Source organism: Ascaphus truei, chromosome 5 (genome assembly GCF_040206685.1).
Source record: "Ascaphus truei isolate aAscTru1 chromosome 5, aAscTru1.hap1, whole genome shotgun sequence".
NCBI lineage: Eukaryota > Metazoa > Chordata > Amphibia > Anura > Ascaphidae > Ascaphus > Ascaphus truei.
In genome coordinates this window covers 180,974,940-180,998,467 of record NC_134487.1, presented here as the reverse complement: position 1 = coordinate 180,998,467, position 23,528 = coordinate 180,974,940, and the positions used below count along the sequence as shown (strand labels likewise).

Genomic DNA, 23,528 nt, shown 5'->3' with positions numbered 1-23,528 from the left:
TTGCCGGCTGTGGCGATGCCTTTTATTGGTACAGCAAAAGAGTTCTTAATAGATTAGTTTGTAAAGGAGTTGGCTAGAGCTTACAAGTCCCTGTAGATATCGGAGGAAGATGCATGTGAAATAACGGCAGGTCGTGGACAAAGTTATCTGCCAAGAACTTATGTCAGAGCCTGCAGGCTGTGTACAATTCTCAGGAAACAATACCATTAGTGGGACTCCAGAGTCTGAGGTTGGCAGTGCTGGCAAATTCCATACTGAGATTACCAATGCGTTGAAAGTGTAAGCCGGGGGTGGCCAACTCCAGTCCTCAAAGGCCACCAAAAGGTCAGTTTTCAGGATATCACTGCTTCAGCACAGGTGGCTCAGTTGTTGATTGAGCGACCTGTGCTGCAGCAGGGATATCCTTAAACCTGACCTGTTTGTGGCCCTTGGGGAGTGGAGTTGGCCACCCCTGGTGTAAACCATAGACTGCAGATGAGAACCATTTTCATATTTAGGATACCATGGTGTCCACCACAAGCAGTTTTGAATTACTTTACCATATTAACCTCTAAATGAACCTTTACCTGCTCTATTGGGAGGAAGCTCCACGAATCTACTATCCTCACATTTTCCCTGAGCCTCCAGCTTGAGAGGATCTCTTCCTCTCCCTTCTTCTCCCTCCTCCCTTTCTCCCCCTCTCTCTTTCCCTCCGTCTCTCCCTCCCTTTCCACATTTCAATAGCCTGGCGTCGCTGTCACTTATCCTCACTACTAAAGAAGCACTTGCTGGCCACTGCACTTACTCCTTCCCCTACTGTCTCTAAGTCTCCCAACAGCTCACTTAGGTTGTAACTTCTTGGGGGCAGAGTTTCTTTTTGCCACAATGCGCTTTTATGTTTGGTGAATTTATTGTATAATAATCCCCTGTATTATAATATTTAAGTGCATAAAAAAAAAACGTGTTTTAATCAAGCAAGTGTAATCATCCTCATCTATCTAGCAGCAAACACAGAAGCCTCAATGCACATCCAAAATGAAAAAAAAAAAACATAGACATTAACTAAATAATTACTCTTCCCATAAGTATGGGTCATTTAAAGCTGCAGTTCAGTCAATATCCTGCATGTGTTTTTTTTAATAAATCAGTTCTGTAGTAAGAAAAAATACTTTTAGCATTTTCTGTTTTTAAAAAAACAACTTTGAAAGACCAATTTTCTTGTATTCTATTTTAACAGCCATTTGCTAAGGCACTGCCCCTTCATGTCCTGTCACAAGCCCTGGCACACCCCTTTGTCAGCCCTGCCCTCCCTCTAGCACATGTCAATGCAGTAATGCTCATGAATATTCATGAGCTTCCACTGACTGACAAGCAGATTATAAACAAATCCCAGCTTTTAATATGTCACCAAATTTCGACCTATCAATACATGGAGAATGAATTGACCTGCAGCTATACTGTTCTTTAGCTAATTAGAGATTGCACACATGAAACTATTGAAGTAAAAAAATAAATGTAAAAAAAAAAAAAATAAAAAGACTGAACTGCAGCTTTAATTGAATCCTTTGGCCAAAACATTTCATGCAAAAACGTCAAGATAGACCCCATCGGCAGGTCCTACATGACTAATTTTCTCATACTTCTTACACTTATCCCTGACCCCTGAACACGAGGTCACTTCCTGCGCATCAGTTAAGGGAGGATGTCGTTTTGATAGAGGATGCAGACGCTGCTAAGGGAAGTTGAAGGTAGGACAGAGGTAAACAAAGGATAACAGCGTATTATTGTAACATGATTATCAAGGAACAGAAATAGCACCGAACACCACTCACACGAGACCAGTCTGCTGTGCACAAGCTACGGTGTTAATTACTAAATGCCCAGGCCCCTCTCACATCATAGGTGTTCACACAGCAGTGCCAACGTCTTACCTGTCAAGCCGTTTTCTTACGAGCATTCTGCTTTCTCTCCATAAACGGCGGCCGCTTCCTCCTGTATTAGCAACGAAGTCAATGTTTGTCTTACAATTCATAACAGAGGGGAAAAGAATGACCGTGTGTGTATATTTTGGAGAGTGCCATGTTTTTCTGTGTTTTCACAATACCTTTTCTTTTGGGGGAGGGTCTGAACCAGCAGATAAAACTGTTAAGCCATCCACTGCTTTTCCGTTTTATACTTATTGGGTCCATGTTAACATGGATATGAAGTAAAAAGTGGCACTGTGATCTCATTTGCATGTCATTTCCCAGAATCCCTGGCTGCAGTGGAAACACTGGTATGCTAGGAGATAATGTGAGAAGCGGGGTTGCAAACCGGTTTGAGACATGTGAATGTGCTCACAAGTGATATTTGGATTTGCTGTTTATTTACAAACCCAAAGTAACACTACATTTTTAATTACAAATCTATTGGTTTCACTTTTTTTTCAGTCAAAAAGGAGTTCACTGTAAATGGCTCTTATCGCCTTACGAGAGGGTCCTTCGTTGGTGAAATCTAGTGCAGAGAGATCCTGACTGCTTTAGCTGGCAGTGTTATCCTGCCCTTTAGGAAAATAAACAAAATCTCGCTGGTCCCGCTGGCCAATAGGAATCTGCAACCGCACCGATGTATGACGTCGCAGCTTGCTATTGGACGGCCGTTTAAATGTCCTTAGGGGAACACTGGTAATTAAACCAGGACGTATCTCGGGTACCTGGGGGTCCCTGGAGCTAGACATACAACAGTTCAGTCAAAAAGGAGTTCACTGTAAATGGCTCTTATCGCCTTACGAGAGGGTCCTTCGTTGGTGAAATCTAGTGCCGAGAGATCCTGACTGCCTTAGCTGGCAGTGTTATCCTGCCCTTTAGGAAAATAAACAAAATCTCGCTGGTCCCGCTGGCCAATAGGAATCTGCAACCGCACCGATGTATGACGTCGCAGCTTGCTATTGGACGGCCGTTTAAATGTCCTTAGGGGAACACTGGTAATTAAACCAGGACGTATCTCGGGTACCTGGAGCTAGACATACAACAGTTCAGCTCCAGAGGACAACCCAATTTAAATGATGTCAAAAAATAAATCAATAGTGATTGTAGGCGAGATTGCTGCTCTAATGTCAATGCATTAGAGGTTCTGATTATACCAGGTCTTGTACTCACAGATCCAGACCTGTGTTTTATCATTGGATAAAAACACACAGATTTTCAATACCAGGAACTAGAGGCTTACCTGTTTTAAGACTTAATTCTCTGCATGTGAACCGCTACTTTATAGTTACAAATTCATATGTTTGGCAACACTCATATTCTAATACATTTTTCTGCATGAGGTTTTGGATGCACTGTTTTTTGTTTGGGACCATCTCAAACATAATTTTTTCTAATATCAATGCAGGTTATAGTACTGCTCAGCAGTATAGTGACTTGCAGAGCCGAGTCTCTGGCCACTCCTGCAGCAAAACATGTTGCACGTTCCCCACTGGATATAGCTCGGGAAACGGAGGTCTTAGTCAAGAAACACCCACTGAAAGATAAGTAGTCTTATAGAGAGATTGTGCTTGCTGCATTTCAGGTCTTACGCCGGCAGAGCGAGGAGGAGAAGCTTATGTGTTTGGTCCGGCACCGGGCCGGCCATCATTGCGAGAACGCCTACATCATCATCCTAATCATGGCGTGGGAAGGAATCCCGGGCAAGTTAGGAGACTCTCTGTATCAGGACCTCACAGAAACCATCACCAAGTATGGGAACCCGACGACACGGAGATGTGGCCTGAATGACGAGTGAGTTCAGAACTTCTTTCTCCGGGTCATTTTCAAGCTGGTCTATTTCTGTTACATAGTTATATAGTAGATAAGGTTGAAAAATGACATACAGTACGTCCATCAAGTTCAACCTGTGCTAAATTTAGAAGACAGATTTTTGTATATTTGTACTTACAGTATATTGATTCAGAGGAAGGCAAACAAAAAATCCCAGTGAAATATCATCTAATGATCTTATAAGGGGGAAATAAATTCCTTCCTGGCTCCACATATTGGCAATCAGATTACTCCCTGGGTCAGCATCCTTCCCATGTTTACTTATTTGGTATATCCCTGTATACCTTTCCTTTCTAAAAAGATGTCCAACCTTTTTTTAAGTGAAACTTCTTTAGCGGCACCGACCACATCAGCAAAATTCAGTGGCAGTTAATGGAGTTGGTGGGGATGTCAGGGGTGACGGAAGCGACGTCACTGCTGGCAGAAGAGGCCATCAGCAACATTCACTGCCACTGAATTTTGCCAGCTGCCAGCAGCAGGAGGAACACACACCAGCCGAGTGAGTCGCCGAGCATACCCTCTCACCCACCCCACCCCTCTGTGAGTACGCCCCCTCCCCACCCACCTGTGAGTACGCCCCCTCCCCACCCACCTGTGAGTACGCCCCCTCCCCCCCTCGTGAGCCGCCGAGTAATCCCCCCCGTGAGCCGCCGAGTAATCTCCCCCCTGAGCCACCGAGTAATCCCCCCCGTGAGCCACCGGGTAATCCCCCCGTGAGCCACCGAGTAATCTCCCCCATGAGCCGCCGAGTAATCCCCCCCGTGAGCCACCGAGTAATCCCCCCCCGTGAGCCACCGAGTAATCCCCCCCGTGAGCCGGCGAGTAATCCCCCCCGTGAGCCGGCGAGTAATCCCCCCGTGAGCCGCCGAGTAATCCCCCCCGTGAGCCACCGGGTAATCCCCCCGTGAGCCACCGAGTAATCTCCCCCGTGAGCCGCCGAGTAATCCCCCCCGTGAGCCACCGAGTAATCCCCCCCCGTGAGCCACCGAGTAATCCCCTCGTGAGCCGCGAGTAATCCCCCCCGTGAGCCGCCGAGTAATCCCCCCCGTGAGCCGCCGAGTAATCCCCTCGTGAGCCGCCGAGTAATCCCCCCCGTGAGCCGCCGAGTAATCCCCCCCGTGAGCCGCCGAGTAATCCCCCCCGTGAGCCGCCGAGTAATCCCCCCCGTGAGCCGCCGAGTAATCCCCCCCGTGAGCCGCCGAGTAATCCCCTCGTGAGCCGCCGAGTAATCCCCCCCGTGAGCCGCTGAGTAATCCCCCCCGTGAGCCACCGAGTAATCCCCCCGTGAGCCACCGAGTAATCTCCCCCGTGAGCCGCCGAGTAATCCCCCCGTGAGCCACCGAGTAATCCCCTCGTGAGCCGCCGAGTAATCCCCTCGTGAGCCGGCGAGTAATCCCCCCGTGAGCCTCGTGAGCCGGCGAGTAATCCCCCCGTGAGCCGCCGAGTAATACCCCCGTGAGCCGCCGGGTAATCTCCCCCATGAGCCGCCGAGTAATCCCCCCCGTGAGCCGCCGAGTAATCCCCCCGTGAGACGCCGAGTAATCCCCCCGTGAGCCCACCGAGTAATCCCCCCGTGAGCCACCGAGTAATCCCCCCGTGAGCCGCCGAGTAATCCCCCCCGTGAGCCACCGGGTAATCCCCCCGTGAGCCACCGTGTAATCTCCCCGTGTGCCGCCGAGTAATCCCCCCCGTGAGCCGCCGAGTAATCCCCCCGTGAGCCGCCGAGTAATCCCCCCGTGAGCCGCCGAGTAATCCCCCCGTGAGCCGCCGAGTAATCCCCCCCCGTGAGCCACCGGGTAATCCCCCCCCGTGAGCCACCGGGTAATCCCCCCGTGAGCCGGTGAGTAATCTCCCCCGTGAGCCGCCAAGTAATCCCCCCGTGAGCCACCGGGTAATCCCCCCCCGTGAGCCACCGGGTAATCCCCCCGTGAGCCGGTGAGTAATCTCCCCCGTGAGCCGCCAAGTAATCCCCCCGTGAGCCACCGGGTAATCCCCCCGTGAGCCACCGGGTAATCCCCCCGTGAGCCGCCAAGTAGTCCCCCCGTGAGCCGCCGAGTAATCCCCCCGTGAGCCGCCAAGTAATCCCCCCGTGAGCCGCCGAGTAATCCCCCCGTGAGCCGCCAAGTAATCCCCCGGTGAGCCGCCAAGTAATCCCCCCGTGAGCCGCCGAGTAATCCCCCCGTGAGCCGCCGAGTACACCCTTCCCCTCCCCCCCAGTGAGCCGCGTCTGTGTTCCTGTACCTACGCCGGAAGGCTGGCACCAGCAGCAGGACACAGCTCCACCGGGGGAGAGAGTGAGGGAGCTGCTCCGGGCGGGGGACTCGGACAGACCCCCTGTGTGGTGTCTCTGTACCTCTGTCGGGGGTGGAGTCAGGAGAGAGGGGGGCAGGACCCTAAGAATAACCGACACACACGCTGACTCACACACACACACACTGACTGGCACACACACTGACTGGCACACACACACACACACTGATTGGCACACACACACACACACACTGACTGGCACACACACACTGACTGGCATACACACATTGACACACACACACACTGACTCACACACACACTGACTCACACACAGCCTGACTCACACACACACATTGTTACACACACATTGATACACACACACTGATGCAGACACACACACTCTCACACTCTGACTGACACTGACACACTGACTGAGACACACTGACTGACTGGCACACACACTCTGACTGACACACTGACACACACACACACACACACTGACTGACACACACACACACACACACACACACACACACACACACACACTGACTGACACACACACACACTGACTGACACACACACACAATGACTGGCACGCACACACACACACACACACACACACACTGACTGGCATACACACATTGACACACACACACACACACACACACTGACTCACACACAGCCTGACTCACACACACACATTGTTACACACACACTGATGCAGACACACACACACTCTCACACTCTGACTGACACACACACACTGACTGACACACACACACACACACACACATTGATACACACACACTGATGCAGACACACACACTCTCACACTCTGACTGACACACACACACTGACTGACTGAGACACACTGACTGACTGACTGGCACACACACTCTGACTGGCGACCACACACACACTGACACACACACTGACTGACACACTCACTGACACACACACACACTGACTGACACACACACACAATGACTGGCACGCACACGCGCACGCACACACACTGACACACACACACACACACTGACTGATACACACACTGACTGACTGAGACACAGACACACACAAGGAATTCAGTTACTATAAATATAGAAGTGCAAACAGCTAAAACGCGCATTCTAAGTCTAACTTCTTTGCGTTTTGGCACTGAAATTGTGTATTGATTAATTAAAAACATCACCATTACAATTAAAATTTCTGTGACAAAAGACAAAGAAATTTCACTTAAAATGCACGTGATCAGCACACACACAACTTTTTTTGAAGATATCTATTGTATCTGCCATCACAATCTCCATGGGTAATGAATGTCACATTGTAACTGCCCTTACTGTAAAGAACCCTTTCCTTTGTTGCTGGTGAAATCTCCTTTCCCCCAACCTAAAGGGATGACCACGAGTCCTTTGTACAGCCCTTGGGATGAATATTTATTTTGAAAGCTCCTTGTAGTGTCCCCAAATATGTTTGTATTTAGTTATCATATGCCCTCTTAAACGCCTCTTTTCTAATGTAAACAAATCTAATTTAGCTAGCCTCTCCTCATAAGTTCAATATTTTAACTTCAAATGGCAATACCACTTAGCAAGGCAAAATACAACTTTGTGTAATTGTTGTCCTTAATAACATTTAGTTCATGAGTGAGTTTCTATTTTTTTCCCCCGCATATCCTGTTTAATTTGAATATTATTTGGTAATTCTTGTTCTTGCTTGGAGTTGTCTAATAGAAAGACCCTAGCAATCTATTGCTCTCATTGATAAGTATTGAGGTATGGGAGCTATAAAAGTTATTTCTCTGCAGTCGAGGGCACCCCAGGGTTTTATATACAGTATATCACACGCACACGAGAAACAAGTTTGTGAACCCCTTAGGTTTTTCACATATTTCAAACCTAAAATGTTATTAGATCTAAATCTAAGTTCTAATAATAGACGCAGATAACCTGATCAAACAAATAACACAAAAACATGATACTTTCTCAACATGTATTCATCTACAAATGATTAAAAATTCAATATCCATATGTGAAAAACCTTTAGATTCAGTACCTGGTGGCACCCATTTGAGCAGCAATGACTTCAAGTAAGCGTTTCCTGTAACTGCTGCTGTCTCTCACATCGGTTTTGAGGACTATTGGCCCATTCCTCCCTACAGAACTGCTTAAACTCCGTACATTTAGGGCTTCCTTGCATAGTCCTGCAACAACATTTCAATGGGGTTTATGTCTGGACTTTGACTAGGCCATTCAAAAACTTTGAATTTCTTCATTTGCATCCATTCTTTTGTAGATCTGCTTGTATCTTTAGGATCATTGTCTTGCTGCATGACCCACTTTTGCTTAAGCTCACGGACTGATGGCCTGACATTCTCCTCTAGAATCTTCTGATACAATGCAGAGTTCATGGTTGTGTCACTGATGGCAAGTCGGCCAGTGCCTGAGTAAAGCGTCCCCAAACCATCACACTCCCACCACCATGCTTGACAGTTGGGATGAGGTTCTTCTATTCGAACGTAGTGTTTGTATCCACCAAACATAATGTTTCTCATTGAGGCCAAATAGTTCTACCTTTGACTCGTCTGTCCAGAGAACATTGTTCCAGAAGTCTTATGGATCATCTATGTGCTTTTTGGCGAACTTCAGATGGGCAGCAATGCTCTTTTTAGAGAGCAGTGGTTTCTTCCTGGCTATCCTTCCATGAACACCATTCTTGTTTAGTCTTTTTGTGATATTTGAGTCATGAACACTCACATTATCCAAGGCGAGAGTGGCCTGCACATCCTTGGATGTTACTCTGGGGTTCTTTGTGACTTCCTGGATGATTTGCCGGTTTGTTCCCAGAGAAATTTTGGTAGGACGACCGCTCCTAGGTAGAGTGACTGTTGTCTTGATCTTTCTCCATTTGTCTGACAGTGGTTGGTGGAGCGCCAAATCCTTAGAACTGGTTTTGTAACCCTTTCTAGATGACTGAGGAGCATCAATAACTGCTTTTCTGAGGTCCTCCGAGATTTCTTTTGATTGTGGCATGACTTGTTTCTATACACCTGGACGGTGAAGACCAAACTCACAAAGTTTCTGATGTTTATATAGGGTAGGGCCTCCCAAACTTACCCCTGAAGATCTATGTAATTTAAACACCTGATTCAAATTATCCCCTTTAATTTAGCTGCTAAAACCAGGGTTTCACTTACATTTTCTCATAAACTGAGTAATTATAAGTCAGGGTATCTAATTCATACATAATTTTGTTTTCAAAAGACATGGAATTGGTTAGAAAAAAATAAAGTAAATATATATATATATATATATATATATATATATATATATATATATATATTTAGTGTTCTTGAGGCAGTGCTGCATTAATGGTCTATGTATCAAATACCCCTTTTGCCATTAAACTGATGCTTAGTGGCTATTCTGAATATGCTCTTTCTTTGGTCCTATTTTGCCCCGTGTGCCACAGCTTATTGCTTGGGTCACCTCGGTGACGATCACGGGAGCGATAAATGACCTTCCCTGCAGAGTGAGCAAAAACCAGATGACATTCGATGGCTTTCACCTCCAGAGAATGTCATAAGGGAACTTGAGGTTAATTTGGGGAGTTTCAATAGGAGTTAGAGAGGAGTTACATAATGCATATATAATAGAACATAACTATGATACAACAGCAGAGGTTGAAGTATCCCGAGGAATGTGGAAACTGCTTCTCACCACGTGTGAATAATGAGCCGCGTGTTAATCCCTCTCTTTCAGCCGTACCTGTGCATGCCAGGGCAAGGATCCCAATACCTGCGGTGCCTCTTTTTCATTTGGGTGCTCCTGGAGCATGTACTTCAACGGATGCAAGTACGCGCGCAGCAAGACTCCCAGGAAATTCCGGCTAGTGGGGGACAATCCCAAGGAGGCAAGTTAGAAACCCTTTGCGGTGGCTAAGATATGTGCCTGTAAAGAGGAGAATCTGACTGTATGGATTTTTTAAGCGGGTTATTCTTTATAAAAAGTGTTTTGGTGGGGGCAGGTTGCTGTGACCATGATGCGTTTTGCTGGCACTATAGCTCAGCGGTGAGCAAACTGGGGGGCACGCTCAGAGATTCTATGCAGGGGGTGCAGGGGTTGCAGGGGTTTACAGAGCCCCTGCACGCTTCTCGAAGGCATTTAAATTATATGTATTTGACCGAAACGTCAATCTGTGTGGATTAAAAATTCTTTTTTTTTGTATGAAGACCTCTGGAGTGCCAGTTCCTTCTTGTTTTAGGAGGATGTGTCCTGAACCTAATGATAGTGACATGTTTAAAGGGTCAGTCCCGTTACTTAACAGTTGCAAGATATTCCCTAAATACGTGGGAAACTGCGCCATAACTAATGAATCACTGTGTTTCACAGGAGGACGTTCTCAGAAACAGCTTTCAGGATCTGGCCACAGAAGTTGCTCCAGTTTACAAGATGCTTGCACCGCAGGCTTATCAAAATCAGGTAACAGTGGGACCTCCCTAGTGTGTAGGGTTCGTTCCCCATTTAAAAAAAAAAAACAGATACTTGGGGTTGCATCCACCATCACTGTAGAGTTTAATCCCTTAAATTCGTCCTTGAGGAATCGCAGCTTCCATGTACATTACTCGCTGACCCTACAAACTGGCGTGCAGTTAAACTGCGGAGAATTGTCAAACGATTAACGTGCTTTTGTTCTTCATAACTATATTATTAACATAACAAGCAAATGTGCTGTTCTGAAAGTAGTGGTACTGTTTCTAATTGAAGATAGCGTGTGATATTCTGTTACATGGTGGAAAAATTCGTCAGGCCAAATTTCCAATGAGGCTTACACTTTAAGAGTAGGAGCGGAGAGATCTACCTACAGATGTAGCAGATGTTATTGCACCTGTTCATGCGATGCGTTAACACTGCCACAATATTTGTTGCAAGAAATACAGCGGGTCCATTGAGAACAATGGTTATGTGTGCATGCGTTCTCTTTAACGCGCAGGGTATTTCCTGGGTTATTTCTTGTGTTAACGGGGGTAATAACGGCTGCTACATCTGTATCTATCTAGGTCTATCGATACACTCTACAGATCTATATATCTAGCTGTACACTATATATCTATATATGTATACACACTGTATATATTCATCTATATAGCTATAGCTTTCCATTTAGATCAGTTTATATCTCTTAAATGTTTATATATATATTTATATATATAAATAATGTATATCTATTTCGCTTGCTCTCTCTCTCGGTTACATATAAAATGACCCCCGTTTCACTAGATCCCCTTGTATTTGTACCTCTGCAGGTTACGAATGAGGATACAGCAATAGACTGTCGGCTCGGTCTGAAGGAGGGTCGTCCTTTCTCTGGGGTGACGGCGTGCATGGATTTCTGTGCCCATGCTCACAAAGACCAGCACAATCTGTATAATGGTTGCACTGTGGTAAGTTAGAAGTCCTTCTCCCTGCTATAGGTCAGCAGCCGAACATCGTGTAGGGATTATACACAGTGCAGCCAGCTCTGCGGACAGGATTTATAGAAAGGTTTATGCAGTATGCTCTGCGGACAGGATTTATAGAAAGGTTTATGCATTATGCTCTGCGGACAGGAAGGCAGAGAACATGTTCAAAATTAAATTTAAAACAGTTATTCTCTCAATGTAACCATCTGATTGGCTTCCCTAACCAAATCTTACTGTGCTACAAGCAAATAAAGGCTGAGTTTCTTACTTTGTAAATGAATATCAAATTGTGTTTTTTGGGGGGCCGCTGAATGGGGGAGTATCAGTAGACCGCAAATAGATTGAGTTTTGCCTGTGAATGCTTCGGACAAAAGGGAACATCCAGAGTAAATTAAACCCCTCCCAATTCTCAGTTTACCATGTTTGCCAACAAAGTGTTTGAAATCATTTTTTTATTTTTTATTTTATTTTTAAGTCAAAGGTGTCTGCTTTGGGTAACAAAAAGGCATTAATCACCCAGATGTGACCCCTTAAACATGGCACTGCCATTTGTACACTTTGTTTCTAGGAGGGACTGCCCTTCAATGCCATTCCAGAAAAAGCTAAATCAAAAGGGATTTTATTGAAATTCTATATATATCCAACTATAACTATTCCATTATGCAGTAATCTAACCACCCACACTTATCACAGCACAGTGCGAGATCCGTATGCAGATAATATCAACAACAACTACATACACAATGAAATCAAATTGGGACCAGGTTGAAACTTTTAACAAAATGTAATGGGGCAGGCATAACCTTATAGTGCACCATGTTGAAATGAACTAGAAGCAAAAGGTGACACCGGGTGTGTGCTTATTTGCATGTCATTACCCAGAATCCCTGGCTGCAGTGGAAGGACTGTATGCAAGGAGATAATGGAGAAAACCAGGGTTGCACACCTGTCTGAGACACGTGAATGTGCTCACAAGGGGTATTTTTATTTGCTATAAATAATATACAAATGGTAATTTAAAATAGTGACACCTGCTGTTCAAAATTGGGATTGACTCCTAATTGTTGAAAAGGAGAGACCGGAAGAGACGAGCCTCCGCCTGTGATTAGCCGCAGCTCGAAGAGGCTTGCCCATTCTCTCCTGCGGATTGGTCAGTAAATAGCCATGTTCACTGTGGACACACAGAGCAGAATTAAAGGGCATCTCGTCTTATTCTCACGAGGTTATCAGAACAGTATCTCCCAACCGTGAGGGGAAGCGAATAGGGACATAGTGTACACACTGGGAGATACGATAAAGGAAGTAACCAAAAAAACCGTAGTATCTCTGAGAAAGTGAAAATTTCAACCCAATTCATATATTGCACAATGGGTTTTTTTTTATCCACATTCTTTCAATTGGGAGAATGGGGAGTTACGAAGGCAAAACACCACTGTGCTCAGGTACAGAAAATGAATTTGGGAAAAAAAGGTCTTTCACCCTTTGACTCTCAGATGGGTCTGCAGTGCATTGCTGAGAAAAGCCACTATTTTCCACCTCGGTTTCCAATTCTACAGAAACTATACAATGAGCGCCAGTGTGTTCTTCCGAGGATGAGACATTTAAACGTTGTTATAATCCTGCACATTTGCACTCTGGTCCCTCCAGCGTGCATCGTGCAGAAGGTCGGATCACTGCAGAATGACTGCTGCCAGGGCTCAGCAATGCAATGTTTTCATTTGCACCACAGAAGTTAAAGAGATACGACCAATACAACATTCAGTAGTGTGTAAGGAATGTTGATCCTTTAACCAGATGCTGCAAACAATCACATAAATGGCACAGAAGCCGTTACGTGGCCAGTGCCTCCATTTTATCACAGTTTCAAGTTATGTGGGTAGGGATGAAGAAATAACCCTTTCACATCTATGCAGTGCCCTTTGCTTAAGTAGTACAGGCTTATAATGTATATGTAAGCATAGTTTATTGATATGTAGTGTTGACCGTGTATACAGCTCCGTGCATAGTGTTTTGTATAGAGCTTACAATGTAATTCTGGTGCCTGAGGCGCGGGGAGATAAAGTGACTTGCCCAAGGTCAGAAGGTGAGCCGACACTGGGGTTCGAACTGGGTTCAACCTCTTCAAAAGCAGTTACCGCTGAGCTACTCCTTCAATGCCTGACTCTTTCCTTACAACTTCTCAGGTCTGCACCTTGACGAAGGAAGACAACAGGGCGATCGGAAAGATCCCGGAGGACGAGCAGCTCCATGTGCTGCCGCTGTACAAGGTCTCCAGCACGGACGAGTACGGGAACGAAGAGGGCCAAGCTGAGAAGATGAGGAAAGGAGGGATTGAGGTACTGTCCGCCTTCCCTCGGGAGGTGCGCAAACTGTCGGAGCCGGCCAAGTCCTGCAGGCAGCGGCAGATGGAAGCCAAGAAGGCCGCAGCCGAGAAGAAGAAACTGCTGAAAGAGAAGCTTGTCACCCCGGATAAAACCAAGCAGCCCGCAGGCACACAGATATGCCAGCAGAACCAAGGTGCACAGCTTGTCAGTCTGTAGACTCCAATGTCCATGTGCTAAAAGGATGGGTGTGTAGCACCTATAGAGGCAAAAAAGTGTGTGTGTGTGTGTTAATACGTGTGCATCAGTGTGTCTCTGTTCAGAATGCTTGTATACGTGCCTGTGTGTGTATTTGTGTCTGGTAGTGTGCTTCAGTGTGTATATGAAGTTGTTTGTGTTTATACTACATGCGTTATGGGATTTGTGAGTGTAACAGCGCCTGTATCTAGCAGTATGTAAATATGCATACTGTGTGCACCATTGTGTAGGTGTATCGGGTGTGTTTGTGAATTTGTGTGATCGGGTTAAAGATGAGCACATATTGGTATTCAGGGTCATCTGCAACTCTGGAGGATGATGGGGCAGATGGGTTTCTAGGTAGAAAAGTCAGGTAATTTTGAGTTGTGATTTTCAGTCTTCTTTGCTCCAAACCAGTGGCAAGCTGAGAACTCACCTCCTTGCTAGGTCAGTTAGGAAAGTGAACCGAGTAAAATAAAATATAATACACAGGCAAAGACATCAAAAGCCCACCCTAAGTTTCAGGATTTAAGTTATTAGCAGGGTATGTTTGAATAAAAGCTATCATTTTTATGTACGTTAGTCCATCACCTCATTTTAACCGGATACAAGATATAATTGGGATTTCATTATGGTCCTAGAAGGCTTTTTAAGTGTGTTGTTTTTGGCATTAGATCTTTGAACCTCAATGTATTATTTTTTTTTTAAATACCAAATACATCCTAAACTGTGAAACAGACATTAAATAAAAAAAAAACCTTCTATGCCAATATTAAAAAGGCAAGATGTTTTGGAGATGGCTTTTAACCCTTTACCTGTTACCAGGAGAGCAGACCTAAGTATTGAGATTTTTGCAGTGTTTAGTGTCCATGTGCTCATAGTAATATTGATGTGCCCCTTTTCTGTAGGTGCACTCCAGCAACAGGTAAAGCCCTGTATAAAAGTGGAACCTTCCAATCACTACAATACCTTCAAGTATAATGGGAATGGAGTTGTGGAAAGTTATTCCGTGTTGGGAAGCTGTCGGCCGTCTGACCCCTACAGCAAGAACAGCGTTTACTCTTATCATTCTTTCTATGCACAACCTAACCTGCCTTCCGTGAACGGCTTTCATTCAAAATTTGCTCTTCCTTCCTTCGCATATTATGGCTTTTCCAGTAACCACATGGTCCCCTCTCCGTTCATGAATTATGGTACCACCGATCCGAGAAGTGGGTGGGCGAGCAGCCCCTTCGAGAAGAAACCTGACCTGCAGTCGTTGACAGACGGCATGAGCCATGGTTACGGGAATGAGTTATCGGAGCAGGCATATGCCGTACCCAGCGAAACCTCGCACCCGTGTAGCTTCCAGGATCCCATGAGTCAGAAATCTCTGAGCATTCCGCATCGGACTACTCCTGTTCCAATGGACACAACTCCATATTCACAAAACCTTTCCTGCTTCAACAAAATCATTAAAAAGGAGCCCATCGGCGATCTGCCTCATGCAGACTCGTTCCAGAGAGCACCCAGTGTCAATTCCCAGACTCCAGGGGTAAATTTCTCGTCACAGAGCAGCGATCAGGCAATTTCCTACAAAGCAAACGGAGCTCTCTCATCTTCTGAAAGGACTAGCGCAGAGAGTTCCTGCAATATGTTTACGCCCAACGAGAGAGCCAATTTAACAAATGCAAGTGCACTAGAGAAGAAAGATTATTTTGGTGTCCATGCGCATGGGACGGGATTGAAAAACCTGCACGGACTGGACAAGCAGTGGAGTACATATGGGATCGATGAGCAAGTGGGTCAGCGTGATTCACACTTTCCGGGGAAAGTGTGGAGCTCCTGCAAGATGAGTGAGAGTCCTGCCATGCTGCCCTCTTCTGTGAACGCGCAGGAGAAAAACTGGAATGGGGGTCAAGTCGGTTTTAATCCGGCTGTGAAGGGGAACGCTTTGTTTCAGGAAAAACTTTGGAATTCTGTTGGTGCTAATGACAGGCGTAGAATGACTCCCAGCGCCGGGCTGCAGGACAAGTCATGGAATATGTTTGCTACTCCTGCAGTAGACCCACTGCACTGCGATAAGCAACCGTACAACTCCATAAAGACGGGAGTGGATGCCAGTCTGCCCGGCGGTATCCACCAAAAGAAGCACTGGGATCCTTACAGCTTGGATGATAATATGGAGGACGTCCCTGCAAAGGACATGGAAGAAGATGATGATGAGGAAGTCTGGTCCGACAGTGAGCACAACTTCCTGGACGAGAACATTGGAGGGGTTGCGGTGGCCCCGGCCCACGGTTCTATCTTGATCGAGTGCGCGAGGAGAGAACTTCACGCAACCACTCCCCTGAAGACGCCAAACCGGTGTCACCCGACCCGCATCTCCTTGGTGTTCTACCAACACAAGAACATGAACCAACCCAACCATGGACTAGCACTTTGGGAAGCCAAGATGAAGCTTCTGGCAGAGAGAGCGCGGTTGAGACAGGAGGAGGCAGCCAGGCTGGGCATCAAGCAGGAAGTCAAAGGGTTCGGCAAAAAGAGGAAGTGGGGTGGTGCTGCCACTACAGAGTCCCCACCAATCGAAAAGACGGACACAATCCCAACTCGGCAAACGGCTACTATTCCAACAAACTCTGCTACCACTGTATCCTCGTATGCCTATACCAAGGTAACTGGACCATACAGTCGCTGGATATGAGATTAACACAGCTACCATTGTGGCCATTGTACCTCAGCTAATCAACAGCACTGTAATATGGTGCTATATTTGGTGCTTTCCTCTAGTGTACGGAGGGGAAATCCTGCTCAAGTGCAAATCTTCTAGGACTTAACCCTCTGAGCAAGAGAACTATTACTGTATAACGTTTTTTCAGTAATCTTAAAAAGATTTATATCTCTGCATTTTTAAAACCTACTGTTGTACAACGAATGACAGGATAAAAAACAAATCATGGCATCCTTTTAAGACAAAAAAAAATGTTTTTAATTACATTAAGACATGTATTTATTGGATTTTTATAACAACTATGGTGCAGAAAAATATAGCCAGATAAATATGTATAGGTCTGATTAAGCTGGTAGGAATCACAGCTTGAGGACCACAAAAAAAAATGTGCTTTAAAAGTAATTTTTGAAACTGTCTAAATAATTGGTTGTAGAATAATAAAATGCATCATGGGCAACGTGATAAATCACAGATACAGTATCCCTTTGCTGATAATTGAAGTCATTTGACATTTCCATAATTTTTTTTTTTTTTTTACCACTATGCAGATGCTTTGGTTTTTGACATGCGTCTATATACCGATACAGACGAGTGTATAACATATACAGATGTGCTGTGTAGGCAATCGCTTAAATTGGAATCATGAACCTCATTACAAATTATTTAAAGAATCAGTCGCTCCAATTTGTTTATTTTTTTTTATTAAAAAAAAAAAAACCATTTTGGTTTAATCAGCTCTGTTTTACTTTTCAATCGGTTCACGAATGGCTACAAGAAAGAAAAAGTGTAGCTGCCTGTCGAACTGAAAAAGGCTCTTCAAGGGAGCCCGAGTATCCCAGTTAACAGGAGGGATCTCGTTACAAGGCAGGGGGGAGCTAAAGGCTTGCAATTAGAGAAGTGCTTGCACCCTCACCTGGAATTTTAACACGTTTAATGAAATCCTTAATGAGAAGATTTAACATTCACTCCAAGCATCTGTATTGACAGCCTGCGGGTTACAGAGTGAGATGACTTTTTTAACGCAACGCAGGCGAGAATTTTTATGCTCCCATTGCTTCTGCACAGGTCCGGCCACAGCCATAACAAAGCTCTGCGCATTGTAAAACACATGCAAAAGGGCTACTGTATCTTACATCAAATGAAAACTGTGAATAGCTATTATTGCTCTGTATATTACCGTTGCTATGTTTGGTGCTGGTCAGTTTGGGCCATTCTCTGTTTCATTATTTCGATGAAACGGACCATGCAGACCAAATTATAATTGACTTTTTCTGCCTATCCTATGTTCTTCACTGTACACCTTTCTTTATAACCATGTCCATCCCATTGCAATAGGATAGATAATACTGAATGTGTTGAATCTTTGGTTCTTTTTTTAATTTTATTTTGTTTTTGTGGTTTTCAATGGCAAATCTAAACAATTGTCGCAGAACCGTGGTGCTGTGTAGATGGAAACTCTGTGTAGATGGAAACTCAACATACACAAAATATTTTTTTGTATTCGTGTTTGCCTGGTAAATGCAGGGGCGCTACCAATTTAACTTAAGGAAGAGGGGAAAAAAAAAAAAAGTATTTTTTATGAGCTTAGGGAAATTAAGAGTATTTTAAAACAAAAAATAATAATAATTTGGTTTTCCAAGGAAGCAAAGATAACCAGACTCTGCTGCCAGAGGGCCTTTCTGTCAGCAAATTAGGGGCGCAGCCCTTCAGTGTTGGACAAAGGGGGCTAGGACACGCCGGGGGAACATGTTCAAACCGGCTGTGCCTACGTCATTAACCTCTTCAGTGCTGGCGGCACCTGCCACAGCCTCCCCCCTCTGGGTGATAAAGTCACAGAATGTAAAGACAGCAATTAAAAAAAAAAAAAAAAAAAAAACATTTTAGTTTTTTTTTTTTTTTTTTTTGTAGAACTGGTTAATTTTATTTTAAATTTTAGCAGTAGCACAGGTAGTCCGATTCCATGTAACCGTACTGAATATTTGAAGCCGTCAGACTGTAAATAGCTTTATGTTTTTTTTTTATAATGTTATTTTAAAAGCACTTTTCACCCAGCTGCAAACATTTGGAATAGATAATGGGAGAACTGTACATAGCGGTAGAATATTTAACCCAGTGTGTCCGTCCTTACCATTTACTATATCTGCGCATATATATATATATATATATACATATATATATATATATATGTATATATATATATATATATGTATATATATATATACATACACACACACATCTATATTTTTGTTTTTGTTTTGGTTCTATGTAAAATAGTGAAATGTTGCTCTCGTATTGGCTAAAGCAGCAGTTCACATAAGGGAGGTCCCTTCTACCTGTAAAATAACCATTCTGCGCCGTTTAATGATCCTATGGGAAAGATGGACTTTTACTCCCTCACTATGAGGAAAAGATTAGAGGCCAAATCACAGTGCCCTAAATGTACATTTGTTTGAGGTCTTCTAGGATTAGTACTGTAATACAGTGTAGGAGGCACCTGTCATTTTTATCAGGCACCTGTAATGATTGCTGACTAGACAGAAGCCAGGCCTGGGAGTCCCGAGTCATACTCGTCATAACTGTACAGTACAGCGTGTTCACTTTGCAAGTAAGGAGCCAGCTCCCAAACATTGGACTGCTCTCTTAAGCTTTCACACAAAACACATATAGGAATCTCTCTGTACATTAGAGTACAAACCTAACCGCAAACATAATTGTCCGACGTCCTGTCCCACGTAGCATATTGCAGTTACAATAAACTGAAAGCACTCTGCTATCTAACAACCTCTGGCAGTACACTGCAAAGGGTCTGCAAGATGTTCACATTTAGGTCCAAAAGCTAAATATTGACATATGTTCAGCACAATCTGCTTGTATAAGGGGCCCGTGGACCAAAATCCGTGAGATTTAGGGATTTATTTTCATGGAAAAGTCCTGATTTTTTTTTTTTATCAGTGACGCTATTGAAGTCCGAGATGCTGATGCTAAAATCTTTAAAAAAACCCAAAAGTTTACTTTTTAAAACGCTGCCCTCGGCCTCAAATGTTATTTCTCATCTAGATTTCAGAATTGGTGTTTTTATGGAAAACTACTGGATTATTTCACACGGGTAAGTGATTCAGACCAAGTAAATAAAAGATCATTTGCACAAAAAGTGTTTTTTTTCTGGACCCCTATGGACGCCACTCAGCCTTGTGATAAGGGTACATTTAATAATGCATTTCTATTCTAGCGAGATGGCATTTTTAACCCCTTTGCCGCCAATAAAGCAATGTGTTCAAGGTGTGATACCTTAGAAGGGACAAAAATATACCGACCGCTTATATCATCCTGATTTATATACTGCATTTTAAAGTAATTCAGTAATTATCCACCCCAGATAAAATCTGATTTATAGTAGAGTTTTGCAACACGGATCTCGCTGCTGTAGCGTGCATCTTCCTCCAGCTTTTACCTCTGGGAAAGGCAGACTACATTGTATTTTTCCTGACCTGTACCATTGTGCTGTTTCCAATATGGGTTATTGGACCTAAATCGGAACAGCTGATAAACGGCCCGAATAATTTTACTGATGTAAATGAGGAAGGAGATGTTAGATGGGTGAGTGCTATAATGCCACTTACAGACCTGCGACCTTAGATCGCAGCAGGTTTTGCCTATATCACAGTCTGTAGATCCCCAGCAAGTAATATGTTCATTTTTTTTTAAAAACGTGTAATGTTACAATTGTGCTTAAATCCATGAAAGACACATCCGTGTACAGTTCATTTTATATCCGATTTGTTTTTAGCAAGTCCTAAATATGTATTAGGACACCCTTGATTTGTAATTTTATCTTTTAAAATCCAGCTTTTGCTTCGTTGTGGGCGGCTTGCGATTTCTATTTCCGAGACGTCGTAGCTAAGATTCGAAGGGTACGAACTGCAGGAGAGACTGGGATGCTTTAGAAAAACAAAAATATATATATATATTTTGGAATGGGGAGAAAAAATACCGCAGCGATTTTTTAAAATTAGGTTTTTACACTACGTCTAACCTACCTCAAATTTCAGTCCTTTAACCTTTTCGCAGCCAGAAAGGCCTGCAATGCATGGATTTGCAGAGAAAGGGTTAAACTCTGCATGCTTTGTCCTCACAGTACTATGCACAGCCAGGCACACCTGCAGCTGGATGAACTTTCAAATCTAGGGGTTTGTAAAAAAAAAAAAATTAGGTTTTAAATTCCACGAAATAAAAAATGATATGTAATTGGGTATGGCAACTTTTCATCCTGTCCGCTAGCAAAAAGGGTCAAGACAGCACTGCATTCCTCAGCGCTCAAGGGGGTTAATGGTTAATCTCCCACCCTCGGGGGTGAAAAATGCTATTTTAAAAGCACTCAAAGCTATAGTTTAACATTTACATATGTTTGTGTGCACGTATATGAATATGTATATATATATATATATATATATATATATATATATATATATATATATATATATATATATATATATATATATATATATATATATATATATACGCACTACACTTTTTAACAAAGGGTTTTTGTTCGGGACAGATACAGTTTGAAATCATGTAAACCCCACTGTTATGGTGTCCTAGTGTTAAATTATTATGCGCAAGGGTTTGTATTGGCATTTTGACAAAGGAATCCAAGTGCTGCTGAAACAATCTTGACGATAGTTTCTGCTGTTCTGCACCGATTGCAATGACTTGCTTGTTATTGATTTAGAAAGGTAGCATCTTTGTACGTATTGTAAGCAGAGCCAACATTTTTATATCAATCTGAATCCTTGGTTCCCTCGCTGTAAGGGTGCAGTAAGGGTGCAGTAAGGGTGCTGTAAGGGTGCAGTAAGGGTGCAGTAAGGGTGAATTTACTCTTGGGTTGAACATGTAGAGTGGTGCTGTAGTTTTCCGCTGATCCACCCAACTAATCATGTATTTAGGTTTTAAAAGGTCCCTGCAGTTTGCATGACATTGGGTGCCATGTTTTTCTCTGCTTCCTGCACTCGCCTTGTCTCTCTCCACTGTGTCTTTTTATTTATTTTTGTTTTTTTTTTTGACTCGTAGAGACCGCACAGCACAAGTTATTTAGGAGAGGAATATTAAAAGGGCGGACATTGGATCAATACTAATAGGCATCTCGGAAAAAAGACGGCAGCTTACCCATATTAACCCATTTAGTGCTGGAAGGGGACGCATTGCTCCCTAAAACGGAAAAGATTTAAGATCTCAGCGGGGGCAGGGGGAGCGTAGCCTGGAGCCTCCTACAGCCTTCTAGCATTCAACCAGCATGCAATGTGTGCAAATGCAGAATGAAGGGTGTAATAAAGCCAATTGGTGCTATACTACAGTGGTATTCAACTGCAGTCTGCAAGACCCCCCCCCCCCCCTTCCCAACAGGTCAGGCTTTAAGGATATCACCAGCTTCAGCACAGGTGGCTCAATGAGTGGCCCAGTCAAAGACTGCACCGCCTGTGCTGAAGCTGTGAGATCCTTAAAACCCAACCTGTTGTGGGGGTCTTGAAGGCTGGAGTTGAGCACCCCTGCAGTACTGAACGGTAACCTTTTTGCAACACATTGCAAGTGCCTCAGGCAGGGATGGGGTTACACAGGTGGACTCCTTGTTGAGTGACCACTGTCCCATGTGTAGAAACTTACAGGAGCAGCCTGGAAACCCCACTTTTATCAAACGTTGTTTAACCTCTTCCCTGCTGGTGAGATGCCAGCAACTGCGCCTTTCTTGCCGGCCCCTCTGGCAGGGAAAAGGTTAAAACCGGGAGCCCTCTAATAATTCCAGCTGCGTGTGCCCGGTGTCTTGCACGCGAGTCCTGTGCGTTCATTTTGCAGGGTTTGCCTGGACATGAGGCGAATGGGTCTTGTTATAATTTCTGTCCTGAAATGAAGCTTTGGGGGCTTGAAAAGTAGTAGAGATGGTCAATATCGTTATACTGCTTGGGTAATATGTTACTGATAACAGCCCAGAAGTGCCTGCAGTACCTTACCCGTTGGGTTCAAGGCACCTCTGTGGGGTCCTGTTTAACTCTTTCACTGTCCGAGCGTGTTTATTATTTTTTATCTAGAAATACACCCACGTTTTTTTGGTTTTTGTTTCTCTCCCGACTGCAAAATCGAAGCAAATCTGGTGCAAAAGACAGCACCAGAATTATCAAGGAAAAGGGGATCCCTGTTTATATGAGTGGGATCTTTTATCCTCGAATAAATCTGGTGTATTTTTTTATGTGCTGTGTTGGAAACATGGAGATTTTGATCAAATAAGACCCCAACATCTTAACCAACACGTCATTGCATTACAATATAAATTGATAGCTCTACAAAAATGAATACTGAGGTACTGGGTGCACCATCTGAGGTTGGTAATTAATCACTGGTTTTTGGCTCAAGTGTCTCACTGTACAATACATTACAGTATATTTCATCCCTGCAGTAAAACCTTTTGCAACAAGTTATGGGACAGTCCAGCACTGAAAGTGTTACACAACAGCCAGTGACACGTGCTTGGTACATTTAGCGTCTGATTCGTCAGACAGCTGGTCTTTGAAGTAGGATAACCAGGACGGAGACCCAGTGCCAGGTCCTGGTGACCTTGCACAACTTGTCTTGTCAGTGGCTCCCATCACCAGCAATTAGATTGTAAGCTCTGCTGACTAGAGATACTGGGGGGGGAGTGTAGCACATTAAAATCTCTGGGCTGCAAAACTGGGGCATGGGTGGTGCTATAAAAACAGCACAGGATTTATACTTGCAAT

General features: G+C 44.2%; 1 protein-coding gene across 7 annotated transcripts in view; it reads left to right on the top strand.

Annotated features, from left to right (window-relative positions):
* TET3 (tet methylcytosine dioxygenase 3) overlaps window positions 1–20,457 on the top strand; it is a 91,867-nt gene extending 71,410 nt beyond the window's left edge. For all 7 annotated transcript variants that reach the window (XM_075601379.1, XM_075601378.1, XM_075601382.1 and 4 more), the window contains 6 exons: window positions 3,529–3,737; window positions 9,791–9,941; window positions 10,421–10,510; window positions 11,335–11,472; window positions 13,674–14,007; window positions 14,957–20,457. In XM_075601379.1, the coding sequence (XP_075457494.1) occupies window positions 3,529–3,737; window positions 9,791–9,941; window positions 10,421–10,510; window positions 11,335–11,472; window positions 13,674–14,007; window positions 14,957–16,731 (2,697 nt within the window). In that variant the 3' untranslated portion in view covers window positions 16,732–20,457. The remainder of the gene's footprint in view (window positions 1–3,528; window positions 3,738–9,790; window positions 9,942–10,420; window positions 10,511–11,334; window positions 11,473–13,673; window positions 14,008–14,956) is intronic.
* The last annotated feature ends 3,071 nt before the right edge of the window (window positions 20,458–23,528 follow it).